This window comes from Corvus hawaiiensis, chromosome 3 (assembly GCF_020740725.1).
Source record: "Corvus hawaiiensis isolate bCorHaw1 chromosome 3, bCorHaw1.pri.cur, whole genome shotgun sequence".
Lineage (NCBI taxonomy): Eukaryota > Metazoa > Chordata > Aves > Passeriformes > Corvidae > Corvus > Corvus hawaiiensis.
The window spans coordinates 42272121-42297409 of NC_063215.1; the positions used below are offsets into that span (position 1 = coordinate 42272121).

The 25289-nt window shown below is 39.3% G+C and overlaps 1 protein-coding gene across 1 annotated transcript in view; it reads right to left on the minus strand.

The window, feature by feature from the left end:
- The window catches only part of FBXL4 (F-box and leucine rich repeat protein 4), a 61622-nt gene extending 37719 nt beyond the window's left edge, over window positions 1-23903 (minus strand). The window contains exons 1-4 of the mRNA XM_048296892.1: window positions 23826-23903; window positions 17368-17532; window positions 16189-16778; window positions 6871-7216 (exon numbers count right to left, since the gene is read on the minus strand). Of these exons, the coding sequence (XP_048152849.1) occupies window positions 6871-7216; window positions 16189-16697 (855 nt within the window). The 5' untranslated portion in view covers window positions 16698-16778; window positions 17368-17532; window positions 23826-23903. The remainder of the gene's footprint in view (window positions 1-6870; window positions 7217-16188; window positions 16779-17367; window positions 17533-23825) is intronic.
- Window positions 23904-25289: the final 1386 nt, after the last annotated feature.

The following is a 25289-nucleotide window of genomic DNA, read 5'->3' on the forward strand; positions in this document are numbered from 1 at the left end:
AACTTCTCAAATCAATCATTGATTAACTATTAAATAGAACTGCACTGGCTTCTCAATTTGACAACATGCTAAACAAGAAAGGAAAAAGCAGACCAGCATATGAAAGGGACAGGAAGCTTTCAAATTAGAAGTTTCTTTACCCATGCAAATTTAAAGAGTGATATATATGTAAACACTATGTTTATATATGTCCTTTCACTAAGTCTGCTCTTTCACTGAGCAGAAAACAGAACTGGCATCCTCCTTCCTCTCCATATTTGGTTTTTAAGATGGGAAATATTTGCAAAGTACATGAAAAAACCATACCATGTCCCAGTTTTCCCACACCCTGAACCAATTTCAGATTTATTCCTCTTCTCTCTGCTTTAAAAATCAGTGTTTTGTCTTCCATATTATATCCTCTCCTCTGGACTATGCAACCAGGTAAAAAATTCAACATAATCAGATCTCCTTTTACAATGTCTTCATTGCTGTAATACCTCGAGAGCATTTTTGTTCTACACCAGAGTCAAATCTGAAAGGCAAAAACCCCTTTTTAACTGTATCAGTTGAATCATCTCAGCTTCAGAATAATCACCAGCCTTTCTGACTGCCATCACTGTAAATGCTTTTGTAATGACTTATGTCACACTCAGAAGGTAAGAAATATTCCTTCCTTCCTATCACACTCTGTTTTCCTTTCTAAGGAAAGATCAACACGCACACAGACATAAATACTCGCTTTAGGAAATAACAAAAATGCCCAACAAAATAAATAAATCTCCTTTGGCTTAGGAACTGAGAGAAAATGCACTCAAAAAGTGAAATCTAAAAATTAATGTTTACTTTACCAGAGCTGTCTCTAGCAGATATAAGTACCTGCACTCAAGTTATATAACTAAAATTGACTGTTTTCAAGCAGAATGGGAAACAGTAACTCGCTGAAATGAATCAGTGTAAATTACAAAAACCACAACAACTCACGAATCAACTTAAACTGAAGAGAATCCTGTGGACCTTTCCAAATACCAACATGTTTCATTTTAATGTCTTAGAAGGATTCATAAGACAAATCCGCCAAAAATAAGAATAAAATCTGTGACGTAAAATGAAAATGGAGCTTTTTTGAGATCCAAACAGATTGTACTTCCAATGCACCAGTTTATTATGCAGCTACTTTCCACCTCCCCCCTTCATTTTTGGAACAACAAAACAATTCAACTTCCTGCAAAATGGAGAATGTTACTTCCTACTCAGCTCCAGATTTAGTATTTAGATTTCCAACAGATCTACATCTCTTAAAAACTTGTAGTTCAACTGCAATGCAAAAATACAGTGTCTGATACACTCCAGCTTTTTTCATGCTTGATTTCAAGCCTTTCGTGTTCTCCTCTCTTTGCTTGTCCTTTTCCCTAAAAATAGCCCAGGCTTTTGTCTCTGCAGGTGTCTGGAACTCTTACTCAGATTGATGCAGAGGACCTGCACGGACATTTCAATGTAACAGCATTATATAATTTTATATATATATATATATACACACACACACATACAATAACTGCAGTTATATTATAATCAGAAATGTTTGCACCCAACTGACATTTAGGAACTTGTTGACATTTTGGAACCTAGAATATCCAAAATAACTAGGAGCTAACAAAGACATAATCCCAAGTTAGTAGCTTGATTTTTGCTCAGCTCAGTCCCATAATTAAGCTTTAAACTTGTCTAAAACAGTTTTGTTTGTCATTCTAATAGCAGATACCTAAACATATACCTGTTTTTCTGAGACCACTTCTGTATCTGAGTCCACTTGAAATAATTTTCGATATTCTGAAAGACAGCTTCAAACTATTTCACAAACTTTCAGCTAATCCACACTACAGAAGTCAGCTAAATATCTAATTTATTAATGCCTTTTCCCTCCGATTTTTCTCCCATGGTTACTTACTAAGTTTTCTAGAGCTGAAAGCTCAGCAGAGGCTGCACAATCAGCAGAATTTATGTCTACAATTAATGTAACATAATAATGTCTGATAAAAGCAAAGTAACACAAATTTCATTCAATGAGAAAAAAGTTATTTTGTAACTTCTGAGCAATACAGAGAATGGTGAATGAAACTATAAATGACTGAACAATGTGCCTTTACACTCATTGATGACTTCAGTGAGTGTTTTGTAACACGCAGGATGTCTTTCCACACCTGAGATGAAATCTCTTATGTCTCAATCAAAAAAATCCATCTTTATTTTTGACTGAAATTATATTACTTCATAATACCTAGAATGAAAACACACAACAAAATGTCACTCCTATGACATTGTATTATAAAGTGCTTTTTCCTGGCTTTTGGTTAAACAAAAATAACAAGTTCGAAACATGCAGGCTAATAACCATTAATCACCATTAGCCTGGAGTCTGGTGTCTGTCAGGAACATGCTTTTTATGTCTATGTATCCTAGCATAAAGTACAATTTGATACCATAATGAGTATGTGACATGATGTGCTGTACACAGCTATGCTGTGCTCGTGGTGATTCCAAGAATGCTACAGAACTGAGTATCCGCTTTGAAAGCTAATTTCATTATGCAGTTTCTCACAAACAACAGTTTTTACTGTGCTTTTATGAAAAATTATGACAATCATTATTATTTCACACTTTTTTATAAATCAATCAGTAAAAAACAGAGTTAATTAGAAAAACCAATAGAAAGAGGAAAACAAAATATAATTTACAACACTGATTGCCTTTTTAGGCTATGATGGACTAAAAGTACAAAAGTACTCCCTCTCCCATTTCCAGGGCAAACATGGCACATGCCAGCTTTAAACATGTGGCAAGATCAATGCCAACTGCAGTGAACACCTCCAAAACCAAAGGTTTCCAAATCATAATTCCCCACAATTCCACAAACAATAGTACACAAAATCATTGTGTGCTGAGCACAAAAAGGATCCTGATTCATACCCAGTCCATATTTTTAAGATCATTGCAGTCCCTGATTACAGCATCTCACATACATGCATATTTTTTGAACTAACAACTAAAAAAATATAACATCTTAAAAAAAAAGAAAAAAACAAACAAACAAAAAAAAAGCATCTCACCCACTGCAAAGTTTGCTTATAAGCCCCGAAAGAATTTCCACACTTCAGTAGAGGGGGCAAAACTTTACCAATGGTGTAGTTTCTAATAATGCTTATTGAACCAAAAGTTTATCTAACTTTTTTAAGCTTTTTTGCTGAATAACAGCAAGGAACAACCATTTGTACCTAATAAAACACTACTTGTGGTAGAGCACAATAATGCACAACTTGGTTTGCTCAGAAAAGAATGCCTGGATGCTGGTCAAACCTACAATAGCTGTACTTTCGACAAATTCCCTTTTTCAGTTCTTGCGCATGAAGATGAAATTGTTTTCCAATAAAAAAATACACTGGCCTATGCAAACCACTCATTCAGAAACAGACAAATGAACGACTTGCAATTTTTTTACTCTGCAGCTAGAGGAGCTACAGCTTAGAATCCATTTAATTAGAACTGATATTAAAACATGCTCAGGTAAAGGACAAAGGATATGTGCACAAAGAGGCAAAGAGAAAAGCTAGGAAGAAGAAGGTATTCTAGGGCTTTCTCAGCATAGTTTAAGAAAACACACATCTCTGGTCCTACAACAGCGTGACTTGCACCAGCAAATGCACACACATTTGACAGTGCATGTGAACACCAGCAGACACCAACAGCTCATAAATCTCGTAGGCAGTTTTTGAAAAATCAGCTTCAAGGAATGACAAAGATGTCATTTATATCTTTCTATACCAAAATTTTTATAAAAACTATACTTTGGACTGGAGCATGCAGAGTGTCCTGACTTTCCTTTCTGGAGAAAAATAAGCTGGGTTTTTGGTAGCCAGCACATCTTGGTGAGTCTCAAACTGCACAACATGTATGCTGTGGCAGGTATTCCTCAGCTTTCCCAACAGCTTTGAATTTCTTCAGGCCTTCAGGCCTCAAGTATTCCTGCAAAGCCAACTAAGACTAAGGCCTTACTCCTTCCACTTTACAAGCAGCACAAGCTAGTCAATGAACTGGGAAGAAAGACAAGGACATGAAGTGTCTCCTCTAAAATCCTTCCTCCATTTTAAGGTAGTTCTGGAGAAGAGATAGTACAAGTACTTCACAGCTACTAAGGGCTGGTTAACACCATCCAAGATTAGGGAAGGAAAACTCTCTCACCTAGGTCATCCAAAAATTTACACTTTCTTCTACAGAAGTCTGTGCCCTGGGAAGTTGAGCATTTTTCTCTTTTTTAGACAGAAGCAATTTTACAATGTCTTTAGAGCTCACGATGCAGCAAGCCATTCCTAATGCCATTTTCAAGAACACCAGACTCTATGAAAGGATAGTCTATGGAAGTTTCAGAAAGACAACAAAGGCAAAAAAAAAAAAAAGGCTGGAGGAGCTACTGTCTACTTAGCACAACCAACTCAGCTTGTGTATTTTGTGAATTACAGAGGGTAGTATGAAAAAGCTTCAAACAGCTCAAATAAGGAATAGGCATGTGCGTGAAGACTTAGGACAGTTACACATTGACAATCAATATACACCTACAGAAAAGATACAATTTTTCATGTAATGTATCAATCAAAACTGGAAGGAGTCAGCAATCGCCTTACTTCATCCATAGTTTGAACACTTCCCATAAAAATCTGACATTTGTCAGCCTTAAGTACAGCATGCAGAGTACGGCTCCCATATCCAGTGTGATAAAAAACTGTCACACTACCAAGGAAAACATTTTTGTTGTTCTGATGCCCAACCCTTCCAGCTGGACTACAAAGTAGGAAACTGGGATTTCTGCTGTCACAAAACCAGTCCAGAAATAGTCTTTTATAGTTTTCTGATGAATATTCCACCCATATTTTTAGTTTCTTTAAATCAAAGCAGAAGAAAAAAGAAATGTTCTTGGTATTGATAGACCATGTAAATTTATTCATGAACCCAAACATGCTAAAAAATGGATAAAAAAGGAAGCTGGTAGACAAACAGGAGAGCAGAAAAACACAATAAAGTACATGGAGACAGAAGTTCATAGGAGTAACAAGACTACACAAATACTTTCTAAATTAAAATTTTAATATGTGTAATCAACCATTTATGGTTGGATTCAATGATCTTGGAGGTCTTTTCCAACCTTCATGATTCTGTGATCACATGGAACAGAAAAGAGATTGATTAATCTCCCTGATATTCTACTATACTAGAAGTCAATTTATCCAGCCTTTTCAAACAAGAAAAATTCCTACATTTAAATAAAGCTTTATCTACAATAATTTCTTTGAATTACTTAGACCAACATGTTTTCAAACTTTCAAACAAATATGCAAAGTACTTTCTTTACTTCAGTACTGCTATGTAAGCACCAAAAGTAAAATATGTTAAACACTATGTGGACTCCAGGGAAAAACCAAACAAACAATCCAAAACAAACAAACAAAAAAAACCAAAAAAATCCCCCACCACTACCTCATTTATTATTCCACTGCATCAACAACAAAAAAATCCCAAACCAAACTCAAGAGGTTTCGTTTCAAGAGAAGTTTCAAGAGAAGACAGGTAAGAAATGTTACATTCTCTTCCTCACTCTTTTGTCTTTACAAGCACAGCAAATTTCTGCAGGCTACTAGGGTACATGGTCACCCAACCATGGCCTTCATGTGTCAAACTGGGGTACTTAGAGTCAAAAGATGTGGTAAGACCAAAATACTATTTGATTAGATCAGGTATTTCTGCAGGCACCCTTCCATCAGTGGCAGCACCTCACCACACTCCCTTCCCTTTCCAAAGCAAGTCTGGTTAAAGCCACAAGCACTCTGAGCATTTGCGGAGTTACCACAGTAAATGAACACTTGCTGCCTCTGCCAGACTGCAGCACACTGAAGAGCAGGAATAATCTTGTCTCTGACCAAGTCCAAAGGTCTGACCAGTAAGTAAAGGCTCCTTTCCACTATGTGCCAGCAGTTTATTTCAGGAGAGGTGAAGGTAATTGTTTCGTCTCTCAATTCTTACTCCAGTCAGGGTACCAGCCTCCATAAACAGCTACACCCCACTGAGAATTGCCTGGCTGGCACATGGTATTCAACAATCGTATTCCACAACTTCATTATACTGGAAATTAGAGGAAAGAAAATTCTCATCTACAGACTCTGAGCACACTTGCAACTGTCAGGGGATCTGAAAGGAGTTTATTCACAACTGTTTTCTCTGCTAATGATAGAACAGAAAGTAGCAAGCATAAAAAGAAGACAGTGTGCAGAAGTCCAGCTATACGATACTTAACCTGCACCACAATTCACAACTTAGCTGGATGGAAAAGGCTCATTTATTAATAATATAAAAATATTATGGAACTTTCAAGAACAAAGCTCTGTAAGTTTTGTAAGACAAGGAACAGGAAAACAAACTTTTAGCCTATTACAAACTATTTCCACTTCCAGGTGTCGACTGAATCTTTTCATATATCTTCTATATATTTTCTTTGTCAAGCATGAGGACTAAAATCCTATCGGGAAACTGCTAAAAGCTTCTAAGTTCAAGAGCTAGAATAACTGGTGTAAAAACTGTGTGTGAATGCACAGATTCTTGAGAAGAGGGCAATAACTATGCAAATACCTAACATCCACCCACATAAGCAAACAAACTTGCAGAATTCAGGCATACCTAAACAGTAAATGCAGGAGATTCACAAGGAATGCAAGGAACTGAGAAAAAGCAACTATCCTGACCAAAACCCTGTAAAGCACCTTTGCACCCTTAATGATCAAGACAATTGTGATTACATTTTGTAATTTTGACAATTACAATTAATGAGCATAAACATGCTTTTCTTACCTCATAAGGCAGTTTATCAAAATATCCATTAGTTGGCCATTCCCTGAGGGTAACAATGCTGAACTGTTTATTAAGGGTGTCCATTCCACAGCCAAACTTTTCTTCATCCTCATCTTCATCTATATCATTCATATCAATCATTGAAGTCTTAAGTGAAAGCACAGGCCTCTCTTTCACACCATGTAGTACTACTGCATCCAATTCAGTGTAATAGTCCAGAAGAGAGCTGTTCACTTCCAGTCGGATTAAGTTTGTGGGAAAGTTTATCTGTTTGATACAAGGTGTGAACTGCCGAGCCTGAGGACCATTCACCTTTGTAGGTGCCTCAGACCAAAGTATTTCCCATCTGTGAAAAAAAAAAAAAAAGGACACACATACAGTACAGGAATTAAAATCAAAGTTACTAAAGCAATTCCTGAGCACAGTAAGACAGCAGCATCTTCTGTCAGAAGTATTTAACAGGCAAGAAACATGGCTGAAAAGATGACTTATGAAATCTATGTTTTCCCTAGATTTGATAAATGGATGAATTTAGGGATGAATTCAACAGGACACACTAATTCATGACCTTAGCATATTTTCTCCGCATTGTTAAATAACAAAACAAGCTGTAGACTCAATCACTTGTGTTAGTGTTATCTGTGCTCAAGCTTTTCTAACATCTCACAGGTAAGGCAATCGAAACAAATGGATTACTGATGTCTTCACAATGTTAGTGTAAGTACACAAGGAACAGTCTTGCCATGTAACCCAAACAGAGTCATCTGACCTCTCATTTCCTACAAAACAAAGAGAAAAACCCCACTGCTCAGACTCTTTAACATCAAGCCTATCCAAATTACAGTATTACAGGTCACTAAAAAAAAATTAAATTTTACTTTGCTATCTGTCTAGGCAAGCACAAAGTTCCTTTTAGAAGTCATTCACTGACAAATTAGCAAAGAAAGTAGAATCTTCAAGTCATTTTTGAAAGGGTCCTTTGCAAAGGACGTCAGAATTTCCAAACTGCCAAACTGAAAAGCCTTTTTCCTCTTTGGTCCAGTGACAGAAGTCCAGGGCATGCACAGAACTACCATATGTAGTTTCACAGACACACCTCAAATCTCCTCCAGTAAGTGACAGGGAAACTTGCTGCCAACTGAGTAATCTGAAGAACCAAATCTTACATTCCTTAGATCTTCAGCACTCCCAAACCTGCCTAAAGGCCTCAAAACAGAAACATGCTGTTTACATCTGCATGGGTCCTCATTCAGTGAATGGAGATCCCTCTGTCACTGATGCCCATATTTTTCCTCCTTCAAGTCCAGTTAATTCTTAAGGAAAGCCTCCAGCAGTTACTACTGCTATTCCCTTTGACAATATGTTTACCTCAATACTAATCCAGACACTTCCACATGTGCTCCATCTCCTTCTGATCACCCTAGTCCCAGCTTCAAGGATTTCTCTCAGAGTACTTATCCTGTCACATGAATCTCAGAAGCCCTCTATCTGCTCCTCAGTACCTCAGCATCTTGGCTTTCCCTACTAGATACCACTACTTTGAACTTACAAGTATTGTTCAACACTGGTACCTACTGCAGAACACTTGTGGGGATAAGAGGGGAAATATTAATTAAAAAATAAAATCAATCATGCTTTACTTTCAGAACCAAATGCTTAAACTTTTTCCATCATAACAGAAAGTAAAACAAATGTAGGGATTTTCATTAAAACACTGCACACAGCATAAGTAAGGTTGAGAAGTTTGATATTTGCTAGTAGGAAAATCAAGAAAATTAATCCATATAGGCTGAAACTTCCATTTCACAACAGACATTTTCAGGTATGCACAGATAAATTTTCCTATCCTACATCATGCTGCTCTCCAAGTACCTTATAGTAGAATGGGAGACTTGCAGAACTCTCATGTCCAAAGGAGAAAAAAAAAGAAGTAATGAACTAAAAACAAACATACAAGACTAGTGAGCATATGGCATATCAAAGTACTAACGTAGGAGAGTGGACAGCTCTAGCCTAAAATTAACAGTTTTCATAAGAGAGACATAATATTAAGGAAAGATTTCATTAATTTACAAAATGAATGTCAACTCATGGCAAAGTAACAGCTGTAGTCCCACTGTCACACCCTCTCACATAGGTCCATTCTCTAAGCAAATACTTAATGCTGGCAATGCACATGACCTTCCTTGAACACATCCAGATCACCATCTGACATTTTGCTTAGACACTTCCATATACCCGCTCAAGTATCCTTAGGGAACTCAAGGCTATTTTATCATTAATCTAACACATATTGGACCATCAACTTCTAGCAGAATGTGTCTGTTATTGACTTCTCCTTTTGTACCCTGGAGAGAGGATTATCTAGCAGCAGTAGAGCTCTGGGAAAAAAAATAATGCATCTGGAGATCTGGGTTCATCAAATTGCAGTGCAATAACCAACTCCAGCAAGCAGTATCCAGTTTCCAGTCTTTGTAATGAACTAGAGAAACTGGAAGACATGGAGCATGACTTCACAATCTTGTGAAACTCCACATTACACACCAAATGCTGATGAACAACAAAACTGGTGACAATTTTCCACTGTCCCTGTCATACTGTCTACTTTTTATCAACAGCCCACCAAACTAACTTCAAAGGAATTAGCTCTTGGTTTGTCTGGAAAACCTCAAGTCTGCCAGGTTGACTTGATGATGTTCTCTGCTGTGGTGGCACCACACACAAGAACAGACAATAGCAATTGCTCTGTGTCAGGGCCGGTAAATCCTTCCCATGTGTAGGCTTGCTCTTAACCCATAGCTGCAAGTGGAAGTGATCTCCTCCTCTACGATCACCACTGTGATACTTAAATGGGCTGCATGTAATCTGAATGGGAGTGAAGAATTCACAATGGGATCTAAAAAGTCTAAATTTCCAAGAGGCTTCAGCAAGAACATCATTCTTCTGTTCTGGAACATTCTTTTATTATGGTAATCCATTTAAAAATCCTTCATAAGAAAGGCATTATTGCAGTCAGTCCTGGTTTGGGGATATATATCAAAATCAGTTTCCCTAATAAGGTTGCCTGCCATTTGTTCCAAGCTTACAATGCCCAATAAACTATTTAACCCAAAACAAAGAGAAACTGAATCCTAATAAACCTTTAAAGAAGTCAAAGGATTTCTGCCTGCCCCACATCCCAAGTTAATTAGGTAGCTCTCAAAAAATCAAGTAGAATCAAATGAATGCAGGTTGTACATTATTTGTCCTCCAGTCTTGCAGATATACAGTAACAGCTGATCAAAGATGTCACAATGAGAACACTTTGATAAGAAGGTTTCATCAGCAATGTGCTAGAAAGCCTCAGTATTTCCAACAAGGAGTGCCAGGCAAAGCCTGAATAAGAGTCAGCAATATCTGTGTTATTTTCTCTAGTCATTGAAGAAAAAGAGGACATTAAGCGAGTTTCTCCATTCAGCCTTAATAGACTCAGTTTTCCTATTAAATTTCTGTCTCATGAAGACAGACAGAAACTCAGTTTTCTCTGATACTAAAGACTCCATACACCTATGTGGTAAAAAAAAAAAAAAAAAATCCCATTTCCCTTCCTTCACCATGAAAGAAAATACAGTTTAGTGATTTCTAGGCTGAGAATCGTAAGGTCTGTGTCAAACGAGAGCATATATTTAATGCTTGCTTAATTTTTTTTTTGACCTAATGCTGTTGGAAAGGTTTTTAATGGTTAAGATGATGCCTGAGCAGACCTGGTTATTTCTGAAGAAATATACGTAATAAGAGAGAGTCTTTGGAAAAAGGGCTTCTAGGAAAAGTAATCAGATTTCTCTCCAGCAATACAAGATTAAACTTTGCTTGCAATTGCTGAGGTTTCTTGTATTGTCAAATCAAGATAGGTGTAGAAAGTAAAAAAAAAAACCACTACAAGGAATCCAATAAATGCCTTGCCTCAAGACACTAATAGCTGAGTTAAAAGCCAAAAGAAGGGAGAGTTCCAGATAGACGAACAAGGAGAACATAAGGAAGCTCAGAGAATATTTGATGGAAATGCACCTTGATGAAAAAGCAACGCCTTTGATGAAAATGCAACTTCTGCAACAATTATTATTATATGCTGCTCTTAGCCAAGCAACTGCACTGCAAAGAGCAAAGATCTATAGATTACCTACAGGAAAACATCTCCTGCCTGCAAACACACCAGGGATGCTTCAGCACACTAGTTCAACCCAACCTGGAAAGTGTACCACTGACCTCAGCTGTGAGCTCATAAAGGCAGGGAAGACTGGGAAGATCATGAGCATAATTTAAGAATCATTCAGGTTAAGCTGATAAGCAGAGTTCATGGCAGTCTAATTATTATGGGAAAATACACAGCAAATTTTAATTTCTACCAAGAGATCAATTCTGAAATACCAGAGACAGCAGACAGGACTCCAAGAATGCTCAGGACACTTAAAATAGCAGAATGGACTTCAAGTAACTGTTCTGTCTACATGAGCTTTTTAGGCATTTCTCAAAAATGACTGTATTCCATGAATCCAGAATTCATTTTTCTATGACGGACATCAGAACAAGAAAAAGCTGCTTGCCTGAAGATGTCAAAACAAGTTTTAAGTAAGGATGCAAATGTCTAGAACTTGCGTGTTACACATAGGTGAGATACAGGCCTGAAGGTTCCTTATCACACTCTAATGTGTTGATGGTATCAGCAGTGTTTTGGGTGTTTTCATCTGAGATTCACAGGGAATAAAAGGTAAAGTGAAAGAACCATCTGAATGCCACTCTCTACAAGAACTCATGATATTTTACATTCAGCACACTGCCTTTCTGGTTTCACTCCCTTTTTTTAAAAGGGGGGATTTTGATCCCTCCTGGCTGCTTAAATACAATAAACTTCCCGTTGGAAGGGGAGGGAGCATTTTATTTTGTCATCTTCATTAGCCTGACCTTCTTGTTTGTAGCAGCTTCTGCCTCTACATGACTTAAGACTTTCAGAAACAGAAAGAAACTTTGTATACAGCAAACACAGCAAAGCTTGGAAACACTGAGCCACGCTTAATTTTCTAGCAAAATTCTAAACGACATGATTCTAAACAAATTAAATAGAAATAACAGGAATACACAAGGCACAATGGAAATGGTCCCAGACAAATGATCATGGTATCTCACCCGTGAGAAAAAACCTAATCAGTGTCACACTTTATCTGTAGAAAACAAGAAAAAATTAATCACAAGAGAATCTCTAATTATTGAAGAAGCAATCATTGCACAGCAGTATGGACATACGCTATGAAATACCACCCCAAGTATAGCCACACATTCCAGACTAGTTAATAATCTCTGATTTTGAACCTTTGTAAAAGCACATGAATTTACAGTGTCACTATGACATATATGACTTAAAAACAACTATCAAGTTAAAAAAGACCACAACAGGAGAATAGGGACCAATTTTTTCTTTTATATTCCAAACTTAAAAACCAGAGTTATTTTTATAAAAGGAAAAAGTTGAAAAACTTCTGAAAAAATTATTTTTTACTTGGTGACTCCCACTTAAACAAAGACTAACAACAGCTAACTATTAAGAATATCAAAATGTTTTCAAAAGGGCTGACACTGAAGAAGCCATTAGGGAATCACCAAGAGTAAGACTTCTGGGTAAAAAAGGGGGAAAAAAAGGAAAGAAAACATTTTTCTCAACACAGAAGCTAGCTGTATCTTACCCATCAATCTAATACACTATGAGAAACAAAGAAAACTCTCTTGGTTGGGTTCAGCTCATGCTGAACTATCAGCTGCATTTGTCCCCACCACATGTGTGTAGAGCTCTGCCTCTTCCAGTGGCTGAAGCTTGGTGACAACTCAGCATTGTCACCAAACCCTACAAACAGAGAATGTGCACTACAGTACGAAGTCCCAGGGCCACACTAGTATAATAATCATAACGCAACACAATCAAGAATAGGGATTGATTTCTTCACCATATAAAAACTGAGACTTTATGTTACAGTATTTTCTTAATCTCAGACTATTAGTTTTTTCTTGGGTTTTCTGCACTCAGGTAATTCATGCAACAGATCTGTACATGGAATGTTAGTATAGTTTAACGAATTACCAACACTTCTCACCAGCCAAGGTATGACAGGCACAAATGAAAACCACAAAAGATTTCCATGTGCTGTAGAACAGCAGTTTCTCTGATATTTATGATTTTTAAAAATCGTTTAATGTGGAGAAAAGTGATATAATGCCTTCTGTGTTTAAAGCAGCAAAAGGTATGAGGACAGAGGATCCTCCAATTGCTGGATGCCAGTTAAACCATAAAGAAAAAAACTTTCAAACTAACTGTTGTGTTCTAAGCATTAGGATTACTTAGAAACAATTACATGCCCTCTGAGAAGTAAATGCTTATTCCCATTCCATGAAGATCTGACCCCACCTCTAAAGACACTCTGAATAAAGCTCACCAGCATCATACAAAGCTGTGACAGCAGTACTCAGTGCACCAGCAACAAAGGAACATGACCAAAGACCATTTTCTGAAAACCTGCATGAGTTGTTCTTTCATGCAACTGAAGCATAAAGTAATATATTGACCAAATATGTGGATGTTAGCCATTTTTTAACAAGAATACATAAAATTCTCTTGAGCAAGAACTGTGATACACTAGCTCCTTACAGAGACTCTTGTAGCCTAGAAGTTTTTGCACACAGCAAAGTTTTGAATGAGCTGTTCTAAATACTAGCCAAAGAAAAAAAATATTACCTAGTTGGAAGTACATACATAACATACATAACATTTAAGCAAGTCTGAACAGACTTTTTCCTCTTAACAGTTTTGCCTTCACTGTTAGTTTGGCCTTCTTTGTATATCAAAAGTAAGAACTGGTGAAAAAGAACTTTGCTAACGACCTGCCCTTTCTACACCGGTGTTCAGAAACAGATACAGCTGATAAAACAAAGCAGCACTGAAAGGTTTCTTTGGTAATAAGGTGATTTAAAACCAAGTATCAAAATAGTCAGAAGAGGAAAACAAGGTTCTAAGTGCCTTTTGAGTAAGTAGGTCATGGCCTTTTTTAACAGAAGAAAATAGCATGGCAGTGCTTCAAGACCAAAACATCAGTTAAACAAGGAATCACCTGAGATTGTAGCAGCATTTCATCTTCAAAAAAAGAATTCTTAGCTGGTATCTCAGAGAATTTTTGCAAGTCAAAACAAGGGACCATGAACAAAAGCAGAAAAGAGACTGCACTCCTGCAACTCTTCCTATTCCCCTCATAAAGGTGAGCAAATGAACAGAGAAAAAATACTGTGTACCTCATGTGGAGAAAGGCTTCCTACATCTTCCCTTCACGACACCATACATAAGACATTTGCCTCCTTTAGAAGAAAGGAAACAAACCAAATGTGCAGCTCTTAACAGACAAGTCTTGCTGAGGAAAGGTAAGCCAACAGAAAAAAAAAACCAGGTCGCTCTAACACTTCTCTAGCATCAAGACTAAGAAGTACTGAAGAGGCAGCACAGACAACTGTTTCCAACGATGCCTGAGACAACCTTTTTCTAACCAGAAATGCTGTTAACCTATGTAGGCAGGACAGAAGGGATTCTTGACTACAAATTAAAAAGCCATATCCTACAGAAACTTAATCTTCTATTAAGAAGGGCATCTGAGCTTTCACTCAGACCACACCCCAAGAGAAGTCATAAAGCACATACCCCGAAGTTTTATATTAGTATTTTCACTTCATCTCCTTTTAACTCTCTGAACAACTTTTTTTTGTGCACCTATTTAAATAGGTCCTTCAGTTAACATTTCTTGACCTTTGCTCCATTCTGTGCTCCATCATAAAGAAGTAAAATCTATATCATAAAAAAGAAAAATGGAAGTTCACAGAGTAATTGCCCAAAAGTCAATTCACATTAGGTTTTGAATTTAAAAGTCTTAAAGCTGCCTTCACCACATACCATTCTGTAAATAAGTTCTGTATTACAGTGCCAAATCCTCTCATACTGCTAAAGTTAGGTGGCCTATCATTATTACTTTGACCTATCACTGTTCCTTGAATTTGGATATTTACTTTAGAGCTATACAACATATTCTCATTTGACCTGTAAAACAAGCAACTGCACTGAACCACAGTAGATGACAGAATCATACAAAATATATTAGTCGAGAATTTTGAAAATAAACCATGACACCTGATTTTCCAAGGGTTTTTGAATGAACATCAATGGCCTAGTATTAGGAAGAAAGGGATACGAAGTTAGACTCAAAAATATACTTTTTAGCTGCATCTGTAAAAGGTAAGTCTGGAAAAAAAAATCACCCAACATCCATACTAGCACTGATTATACCACCAAAGTGTGTATATCATAGCAATATAGTATTTGTTTGCATACTAATTTTTGCAGGATACATTTTGTTAAGTATTTCTTCTATCAGCTCTGCCTTCCTTTATATCTTTGGTATCATTTAATCTCTTTTTGATATGGAATGTTTCAGTTGCATACACTGGCAGTTTTTCCCAGTTTTCCCCACCATGTGCTTTGACCTGTTCTCTTTCTCCTTCCATTTCTATTTCCCCACCTCCTCACTAACAGCTTCTTACCTCATACACAGTGTTTTTCTTTACTATCTTACCATTCCCCAGGTTACCACGCTCCTGACTCTGCAACTGGAATTTCATCAAGACTTCCTAGTATAAGGAAAACCAAGAGCATCAAATCTGCTTCTTTTAGCTGAAGTGAGTGTAAAAAGAAAGTGCAGCTCACACCCTTTGATCAGACCAAAAATAAAGATCAGACAAATGGCACCTTTTGTCTGAGTGTTCTGTGCCTCTGGTTTCAGCTTCATTTCCATACGAATAGTTACAGTGCCTGATTGTACTATACATGCAACCTAAAGCATGCAGAGAAGAAAGAGTCTATGGCTACTTGAAGCAGGATGATACAGCAACCATAAATCCTCAGCCTCTTTTACACAATTTCCTCTTCGTACTGGAGGAAGAGCTCAGACCTACCATTTCAAAAGTAGTGCTTTATACAGACATAGTAATTACTGCCCATAAAAATTCCAACACCAAAACTATCATTACACAAATTAAATTTGATATTAGGGGATGCATTAATTCCTACAAAACATCCACATCTCTGAAGTTGCTATCAAAATGAGCCACCACAGTTTTAAAAACATGAAAAAATAAAGAAAATTTTAGTGGGCCAGATACAAAACTATGATAAATACTAGGAAGTAAGGTTCACTAAACAGCCCTATTTGTGGCATTTAACATCTTACAGGAAAGCATAAAGAAGAAAAAAATTACCTTACTTCAGCTGGTGGATTTTGTGAGTAGGGATTTGCAGAGCATGCCAAAATCCTGACTACAGCTCCAGGATGATAGGTTTCCAGAATATGCACTGCAGTGGGATAAACTGGTTCTTCAAAAGCAAGTTCCACATAGTCTTGGCTACAGAAGGTGGACGGTGTCCTCTTGAAAGGCAGCCGAGCGCTTGGGCAACGATCCCACCAGGTCCCATAAGTTCGAAAGACAGCAGTCTGGGTGAAGTCACCAGAACTAGGGTACACGTTGGGAATACCTGCTAAATTCCACATGGTATACGACATGCTGTTTTCACTGCCATAGTGAGAGCTGAAATCCAACACTTCTTTGGCATACTGAACTATTTCAACATTGATAGGTAAGGCTCGGGTGTTCGATTCGATAGCCCTCCGACTGTTCATTTCTCCTCTCGTCGCTGTCCTAGCTCGGCGCCGAAGGCACATGTAGTAAAACATGCTCAGAACTGTTAACATGGGAAACACTGGTGACATCTAGATAGGACTTAGGAAGATGTAAAAAGTGAGGAGTCCTTTATAAGGTGCATTAACTGCCTGTGGTGTTTTGAAAAAGAGCTGATAAAACAGAATGAATAAACACAGATGAGCAGATACAGCATTCTTAGAAAGCAAATTGTGCACTTTAAAATATCCTCTTAAACAAAGTACTGCTACTACAATATTAATAAATTATTGTATTTTATTGTAAGACAATTGTTTAGTTGGAAGCTAGTAAGCATGGCTTCCCACTTACTTTTTACCTTACTTCCCCTTTATTTTTTGTTTAAAAAAAGAGAAGACTATGAAGAAATATTAGCCAAAACCAGCCCTCAAGCAACAAAAAAACTAATGGTCAAAATAAGCATTATCTTCAGAGATTTATTAAGAGAAAAAAAAATTGCACTGACTCAGGGAAATGAATTCAAGTATGAAATGAAATTTGGCTCTCGCTGTAAACAACTTTGAAAGCATATCTGAAGATACACCTTCCCATTGTGAAGATACAGCTTCTTAAAACCGTTGTAAATGGTTTTACTTTCTTAAAATAACATTGTAAATGGTTTTAAGAGTGAAAAGAATGAGCTTTCGGAGTGTTAATCTAAACCCAGTGGTTCCTCTATGAGAGTGCTAATTTGAAACAGAGTTACAAAAATACCGCCTTTACCTTTTGAAGTTGTCCATGACAGCACACACACTGACAGAAGGGCCACCAGCCTCCTGAAGGATGCTCCAAATTCACTAACAACATCATCTTCCTTTAAACCATGCAACAAACGAGGTCTTCAAAAGAGTCCTGGCATCAGAAGTCCCCACAGAAAGCATTTTAATTCTGAACAAGAGAAAATATTTTCACTAAAGTAACAAGTCAGTTAAACACAGAATGTACTAGACCTGCATACCTAAAAAACCCAAGACAAAATATACTATTAATTAAGGATATCTTTGTGTTTCACACAGCCTACACCAACACAAGTAAAACAATCAAATAAGCAGGTTTAACACTTAGAAAAAGCTAAATTAAAGCTAAGTTACTTTACTAAAGTTTTCTATTTACAACAGTGAAGAAACATTTATAGCTGAATGTTCTCTACAGGACACAGGAGGGCTGTATCATATTCCCTACTAATAAAGATCCTCTTACATATGCTTGTCCCATATTGAGCAGCTGCTCCATACCTGTGTGATGTAAACTGTGAGTTTTACCAACACACAACAAAATGTGGAGCATATTCTCCAATTTCCGCTGGCACTACAACACATTTGGGCTATGAATTCACATCCTCCAGCACCACAAACTGTTCCTGACAAAGTGGCCTTCTCATTAACTTGTCCATCAGCTTTACTAGGAGAGAATAAGAAGTAATGCCTGTAACCCGTCAGAGACCAAAACAGGGATGACTAAGAATGTCTCAAAATAGAATAAATGTTTCTTCAACCAGCCCGTGCTGGAGTTGCTGCTTAGTTTACCACAGGATACACACTGTGGTAATCTCTGAATCAACAGATGTGACCCTTCTATTGCAGAAGACACCTCAAGTAACAGCTAACACAATGTCTCACACTTCTAGGCAGACAAACCACGTATTTAATGTTTGCAGTGGGTACAAGTGAGACCCTATTATAGCATCTTTGGAAGCATAAGCTTAAAGTAGGGTAACTAATTAAACAAATTTAAACTTTTTAAAGTCTCTACACAAATCCACAGTGTATGATTTTTGGGTCAGCCACTTGCTCCCATATTCACAAACACACATATGTACAAACAGCTCTCTTTCACCTCAACGTTTTCAGCAAGAAGGCACTTGTGGTAACAGATAAGGACAGGCTGCACTATTTGCCCCTCTTATCATGACAGAAAGAAAGTTTACTAATGAGGTGCTCAACTCTCACTTTCTTGCCTCTTCTATTATTGGCTTTTTGTTTAGTTTCACGTGTTGATGCAGCTGTCACCAACGTGAATTACTCCTGATACTCAGTGCAGAAGGGAATGCATAAGACAATATGCTGGATTTACTACCAGATCCCCTAGAATGCCAACAACCAGTAATGTCACATTTCCCCCAAACAACCTGAGCCACCTTTTAGAAAAGACACTGGTAAAAAACATAGCACAACCCTGAACCTCTCCTGAAAATAAAAAAAATTAAAAAATAAAAGAAACAACTCCAGTCTGAAAATCGTTATTTTATTTTTTCAAAGCAGAGATGCTACAAGATGTAAGTAAAGATTACAAATACATTCTCCTTCTGGATTTTTCCCCTCTTAGAAAGAAGGATCTATTTAAAGAATATGCCAACAGACATTAAACTTCAACAAATGTACTGCTATCAAGCCCTGGAATCATGGGTAGATCAGCATATACACCACCTTCAAACTCAAAATTTTACTGATTAACATGATTTGAAGCCTGCTCCATGGAAATTATGGCTTTACAGATCTCAATTTTAAGAATCATTCAGCTGTGGTACTTCAAGATGAGGTGGGAATCACTTATCTCACATATACAACCTACACAACTTCACATCTGCACTGCAAACTCCAAGTTTCCTCTGGCCACTGCAGCTCTTGTGGTGCTGCTGTAAAACCCAGCAGTGCTCCTTATCTAAGCTTGTCCAAGACCAGCAAAACCATCCAGTGGTTCAGAGCTGTACATCAGGTAGCTGGCCAGTTTAAGCCAGGTCTAACAGAGGAAATAACCTGAAATCATGCTGAAGATTTTCCATTAGCAGTAATGTTAATTTGGGTCATTCCCCCTCTAGCAACTTGATGATTTCACAAAACCTGTAAAAATTTCATATCCTTTACACTGACACGATTTTGTCAATTTTGGCTGGCATTGGTCAACAGGGTCAAAAGTAAGTAAGCAGGCACAGAAAGCTTTCATGAAAACATATTAGTCTAAACAATACAAGTGGAGGCAAATTAGTTTTAAAGGGTTCAGAACAATATCGGATTTAGTAGTTTATTACAAGTAAGACAAAACAGAAAACTATTATAAAAGAAGGATTAAATAAGCGTTAGGACTACAATACAAATAGGAATTCTTCTTCTGGCATTTAAAAAGAATTGTGTGGAGTTAAAAGACGAATGAAAAATTGCTCCAGAGGTTAAAGGATAATAAGCTAGTGCAAGAATTACATTAAATACAGATCAGTAGGGCCAGATGATACAAAGAGATTTTTTCAGGAACTACCAGAAGTCAAGCTGATTTCTAATTAAGAGGATTCAACTTTGCAAAAAAAATTAAAATTGCAGACTCAGGTCTATGCAAAGCACCGAGATAAACAGGTCTGGAGTTCATGTACATAAGTTTATGTCAAAAAGTCCCCCCTCCATCAAACTGCTTGATTATTTTTAAAAGATCCACTTAGGCCGGTGCAACTATGCCTTTCAATCTCTGGCTGTGTCTTTGGCCTGTTGTATATTATTAATTTTTTTCTGTACAGGCATAATTATGCCAAAATAAAGTCTAATAAAGGTTTCTTATAAGTGTGTCTTTTTATCCTCCTCCCAAGCAGCAGCCTTCTACATCTTTTCTTTCTTTCATATCATGATTTTTTCTGTCTATTCCATTAAATGGACTGAAATTGTGCTATTAAATACCAGAACCTTCAGCAGCCGCCAGAGACTAGCACAGAAGGTACCAACAATTCGGTTAGAAACAAAAAACAATATGCTATGAACACACAGTGACATTGTGAGCTATTATCCTGTGCCTACGTGTCCATCTTGCATTTGAGGCTGGATCCAATTCCCAGCCTCTCTCTGGGGCTGCATGAGCCCTGTCCTCCCATCCCGTGCACCACGCAGCCCATCCCTCTCTGCTTCACAGCCACCTTTCCAGCCGGCACTGCTGGAGGGCCAGACAGATGAGCCTTGGGGCTTGCCCAGCCAGACATGAAACACTCCTGCAAGCAAGTGTAGTTTTCAGTCTGTTCTTCTCCCCAAACCAACACATGAAGTCAGTGCTGGCTTGAGGGGGGAGAAAGAGTGCACAGGCCCCAAGTCAGACCGGCTCAGAGGGCTACCAAAATGTTATCTCTACTTTTACAAGTTAGACAAAACTCCAGGAAACCACCTGGGACTAGACCTGGAATAAAATTTTTTTAAGAGATATTTTCTTTCAAAATACATTAGAGTCCATCATATTATTTACAGTATCTCCTACCCAGACTATTATTTAATTGACTATTTCAATTATATGGGCAAACTCCCTTTCTCTATTCCAAATAACCCTTCTTCTCTTTGTGCTATACATACAGAAAGGCTTCCAAGACTGAAATTCACTATTTCCTTCTTCCAAGCACAGCAAACCTCGATAAAGTAAAATGTCTTACAGTTTCTGTAGAGATTTCAAGGGAAAACACACTAATTAAGTTAAAGCATTCAAAAGCACTAGATCTCTTCAGTCTATTTTGCCTCTTTTTACAAGGAGTTTTTGTATACAAATCTATTTTCCAGCTTTGAAGCAACCCATCCAATTAATGATTATTGTACTTGAAAAAACAGCATGAAGCTGAGTCAGGGCAGGCTTAAGCTGGATATGAGGAAAATGTTTTTCACCCAGAGGGTGGCTGGGCACTGGAACAGGCTCCCCAGAGAAGTGGTGACAGCACCAATCCTGTCTGAGTTCAAGAAGCATTTGCACAATGCTCTCAGGCACATGGTGTGATTGTTGAAGTGTCCTGTGCAGGGCCAGGAGTTGGATCGTATGATCCCTAAGGGTCCCTTCCAACTCAGGATATTCTATGATTCTATTTATTCATTTTGGTTGTTTTGGCAAATGCAACTCCTCAATAATCACAATTTTATCCCATACAAGCAGAAACAGGACAGAGTTATTCACCAACCAGACTGCTGAGAAAAGGTGGGAAATACACAGAAAAATACTTGAGATTTCAAGGGGCTGTGAAATGAAGGATGTGTGTGAAAACATAACAAGTAACAGATACTAGATTTAGAAAAAAAAAAAAAAAAAGAAATATGGCACATTTCATCCTTGAGCCATCCCTGGAAAAGCACATGATAGGCAAGAGTTTGTACTATTTCAAGAGAAGCAAATGTTGTACATGCAAGTCATGCATTCACCAGGTTTGATTTTTAAAGCCAGTGAAGTAATAATTCCTGTTTACACCAGCTTGGCTAATCTCACATTTGGGAGCACTGAGCAGGGTTTTCTTTCATTTGACTATAAAAGAAACAGAAACATTGACAAATTACAAAGAACGTATAAATGACAAAAACAATGGATTGTCCTATCTCTCAAGAAAGATTAATGCAATTTAATATGTATGTCTTAGATAAAAGATGGTAAATGGGAAACCTCTTAATTATCTTTGTACATGAATGCACAGAGGGAATACTGGATCCTTACATTACAGTCTAAAACAGAGTACTTTTACCACAGGTTAGCAACTCTTGCTGTTAATTACCTAGATTATACCAACATCTACACTCAACTTGTTGAAACTAGAAACTATTATTAATTAGAAATTAATAAGATCTTACAGTATACTTTAAACTCAGACCTCATTTGCTGTCTTTCTTCCCATAATATATTCTGGCACTAAAATGAGTCATTTTATACATTTCTAACTTATAATTTTACTGTTTGAAAAAAAATTGGCATATATGGCAATTTTATCTATCTAAAATCTTGTGTTGCCTTCATGAGCACCAAAACATGCAAAATCCAAGAATTTCAGACTACTTCACTGACTGCCTTCCTGCCAGGACCAGACTCATCATGTGGTTTACCATTGAGATAAAATGGAGACAAAAGTTACTTTGGCATCTATTACACATTCCAAGTGGCTACCCTGTCTTATGGAGGCAGCTTTCCCAGACAAAAGAAATTGTTTCTCAACATGGGTAAATCATCAGGTAGCCCATTCTATTCAAAGTCTGAAGTTACCAGCACTAAACCACTTCATTCTGACCAACTACTCTTCCAGCTGTGGTGAAACTCTCCTCTTCATGTCAAAAATAATTTTTTTAATTCACCATACTACTTTTAAAAAGGAATTTGCATGCATTTGTCTTACTTGTCTTTTCACTTTTCTCTTGAGATATCATACTGCCTCTCCATGCAGGCATACTCTGTATAGCATTTACTTGCTGGTCAGCTGCTTCCTCACTGCACTGATCGCAGCTACTAGGCCATGTAGTTGTTACTGTCCACTGTCACAGAATCACTGAATCAACTGGGTTGGAAAAGGCCTCTGAGATAATCAAGTCCAACCTAGGACCTAAAACCACCATGTCATCTAGACCATGGCACTAAGTGCCACGTTTCCTTAAACACCTCCAAGGACAGTGACTCCATCACCTCCCTGGGCAGCCCATTCCAATATCTAATCACCCCTTCTGTGAAGAAATTCTTCCTCATGGCCAACCTAAATATTCCCTGGCACAACTTAAGACTGTGTTCTCTCGTCCTAATCATGCCCATTCACATCCAACTGATGTCCATTTGTCGGACTACACTGGTAGCAAATAACAATCCACAAGAAGTGAAGCACCCCAAAGTACACACCCAAAAAACAAAAATAAAATAAAATAAAATAAAATAAAATCGCTAGTTCAGCTCCTATCCTGCTTTCTGTTGTGTTGTGATCGGGCAACTGGGTGAAGCCGTGTAAGTGTGTAACACCGCAGGGACCGAGCAGCGGCGGAGGACCCGCAGGAGAGAGGAGCACAACCCGTGCCCAGCCGGGCCCGCTTTGTCTGGTCCCAGCACTGTTTCCCCTCCCTGCTCCATCCCATCCCTACCACTTCCCGCTCCCTGGGCGCCCGCGCTCTCTACCGACAGGGGCAGTTCCCCTCCCCGGGGGCAGTTCCCGCCGAGGCCCAGGGGCAGCGGCGAGCAGAGACAGGCAAGACTGCCCAGCGCCGCCGCTGCCTTCCGCGTCCCTTCCCCGACAGCACCACCAGCCCAGCCGGGCCCGGCCCGGCCCGGCCCCGCAGCCTCCCACGGGCGGGCGGGCGGGCGGGCGAGGAGCGCACACCCGCGGCCGCCCGCACCGGCCGCCCAGGGCCGGCCCCGCACCGGGGCTGCTTCAGGGCCCGGCGCTGCGGCCCCCCCGCGCCCGCCCGGCGCCGCCGCCGGAGCCGCCACCCTACCCCGTCCGGAGGGCGGAGCCGCCCGGGCCGCCGGAGCCGCCGCCGCGCCGGGCGCCGCCGGAAGCGCCGCGCACGGAGGGCGGCGGGGGCGGGAACCGGGGGAAGCGGCGCGGCGGGGGCGGGGCCGCCGGCTGCGCCTGCCCGAGCCCCGGCGCGGGGCGGGCCCGGCCGGTTTGTTGTGGGATAGCAGAACCATGGAATTATACGGGTTGGAAGGGCCCTTAAAGATCATCTAGCCCCGACCCCACTGCCATGGGTAGGGACACCTCGCACTGGACCAAGTTGCTCAAAGCTCCATCCAACCTGGCCTTGAACAATGGCAGGGATGGGGCATCCACGATTTCTCTGGATGATCTGTTCCTGTGTCTCACCATCCTCATGGTTAAGAATTTCTTCCTAATGTCTAACATAAGTTTCCCCTCTTTCAGTTTATACCCATTACTTCTTGTCCTATCACTACAGTTCGTGATGTGGAGTCCCTCTCCAGCTTCCCAGTAGGCCCTTTCAGATACTGGAAGGTTGCCATGAGGTGTCCACACCGCCTTCTCTGGTCCGTGCCGAACAGCCCCAACTTGCTCAGCATTCGTAGGGGAGGTGCTCTAGCCTGGACTTGCACCAATACTTTCATGTTCTCCTTACGCTGGGGACAGCAGAACTGTCCACAGAACTCCAGGTGGGATCTCACCAGGGCAGAGTAGAGGGTGAGAATCACCTCCCTCGCTCTGCTGGCCACACTGCTTTTGATGCAGCCCAGGACTCCATTGGTTTTCTGGGTTGTGAGAGCACATTGCCAGCTCATGTTGAGTTTTTCATCAGCCATCACACGCAGGTCTTTCTCCACAGTGTGGTTCTGTCTCTTCTCCACCCACCATGTAGGTGTGTCCCTACAATTTGTGGATTGCCACAATCCAGGTTCAGGACCTTGCACTTGAGTCCATTGATCTTCATGAGGTTCACAGAGGCCCACCTCTCAAGCATGTCAGGGTCCCTCTGGATGACATCCCTTCCCTCCAGGGTGACAAGTTATTGCTGTGTTGTGGTTTGCGACTCAGGCCTGCTCTGCCTTGTGTCATGTGGCCTCTGCAGACACAAAGGCTGTGGTGAGGTGGGTGCCATGAGCCCACCTGCCCGTGACGAGCCCCAGTTTGGGTTGTCCCAGCGCTTTTTACCAGGCAGCATGTAAGTCTTGCCCCAGCCTCAGCCCGATCAGGTTATGCTTTCAAAGTCAAGTTTGAGTCCCCAGCATGTCATAAGGGCAGCCCTGTTTTTAAGTGATCTTAATGCTTGCTCCAGCATACTGCAGTGCCTCTTGGGTTCTTACCTGGCATATTGCAAAGGAAGTGTCATGGTTTGTGTCCATATAATTTAATTTGGTACGTGTGTTCAAGCACTTGTGTTTTCTCTCCCAAACACCCCTTCCAGTCAGAGCTTTGGCAATGACTGCCAAAATTGCTGTTACTACAT